This window comes from Nanorana parkeri, unplaced genomic scaffold (assembly GCF_000935625.1).
Source record: "Nanorana parkeri isolate BGI_ZX_2015 unplaced genomic scaffold, ASM93562v1 scaffold195, whole genome shotgun sequence".
In the NCBI taxonomy this organism is placed as follows: Eukaryota; Metazoa; Chordata; class Amphibia; order Anura; family Dicroglossidae; genus Nanorana; species Nanorana parkeri.
In genome coordinates, this window is record NW_017306463.1 from 634,347 (window position 1) to 635,438 (window position 1,092).

At 41.1% G+C, this 1,092-nt stretch overlaps 1 protein-coding gene across 1 annotated transcript in view; it reads right to left on the reverse strand.

The window, feature by feature from the left end:
• Positions 1–1,092, reverse strand: part of GAN (gigaxonin) — a 58,320-nt gene that overhangs the window by 21,170 nt on the left and 36,058 nt on the right. The window contains exon 10 of the mRNA XM_018555382.1: positions 388–497. Within this exon, the coding sequence (XP_018410884.1) occupies positions 388–497 (110 nt within the window). The remainder of the gene's footprint in view (positions 1–387; positions 498–1,092) is intronic.

Genomic DNA, 1,092 nt, shown 5'->3' on the forward strand with positions numbered 1-1,092 from the left:
GGTTTAAAATTTTCATTTCAGTACACCTCTAGTTGTCATGGAGGATGTCAAATCACAGTAGTCTGTTCCATAGAGGTGTCATGTTTGGCCCCATATACTCTAGGTTCAGATGTGGATTACATGTACATAGGGTGGGTGTTAATGTGCATAATATTATTAATTCAATTATTATAATAATATTAATGTGCATAATAATAATATTAATGTGCATAATAATAATGCTGGGTAAGGGTAATCACTTTTGGGTAAAGGGAAAAACAACAAAAAAATCTGTACTTACTAAAATACATTATAGGTTTTCTTCAACAGTAGTAAGAATATCAATAGACAGCCAATACTGAACTAGCCTGGCCTATACAGTCTAACAGCTAGTTTAATGTGCATTACCTGTGTCAAGATCTCCAATAACATAAATACTTGCTCCAATAGGCACTGCTCCGTACACAAAGGAAGAGCTTGTTGGAATACACAAATTCTGGTCATTTAAGTAAATCCATCTGTAAGAAGAAAAAAAAAAAAAAAAAACCACTGAAAATGTTAAACTACACCAGGATGCTATTCCTTGACTAAATGCAAGCGGCTTTAACACATATCCACGGCTGCTAAGTGCATGGTTGTGTGTTCTTGGATGCCCCCACACTGCGGCAGTGTGACTTCCACATGTATCTGCAAATGTATGCAGCTACAACTTCTGTTTTACCTGGGTAGTTGAAACAAATTTTTTTTCTTGCTGGCTTGCTTCAGAGCGTGCTGGGGATCCCGTTTGTACTGCTGTACTGACAACTAGGGATGCAACAATACCGATACTAGTATCGGTACAGATACCGAGTATTTGGGCGAGTACTCGCCGCCCGCATTCCCGATTGGCTGGGAAGCCGTTTTCCCAGCAAAACAGCATGGAGCCAGCTTCCCGGGCAAATCAGAAGCCAGGAAGCATGCCATTACCAGCCACCCGGCTTCCTGATTGTCTGGGAAGCCGGCTCCATGCCAGCAGAAGCACTGGTATTGGTACTCGGTAGCGACGAGTACTGAAAGCAAAATAATGGTACACGTACTCTATACCGAAAAACCTGTATCGTTGCATCCCTAGTT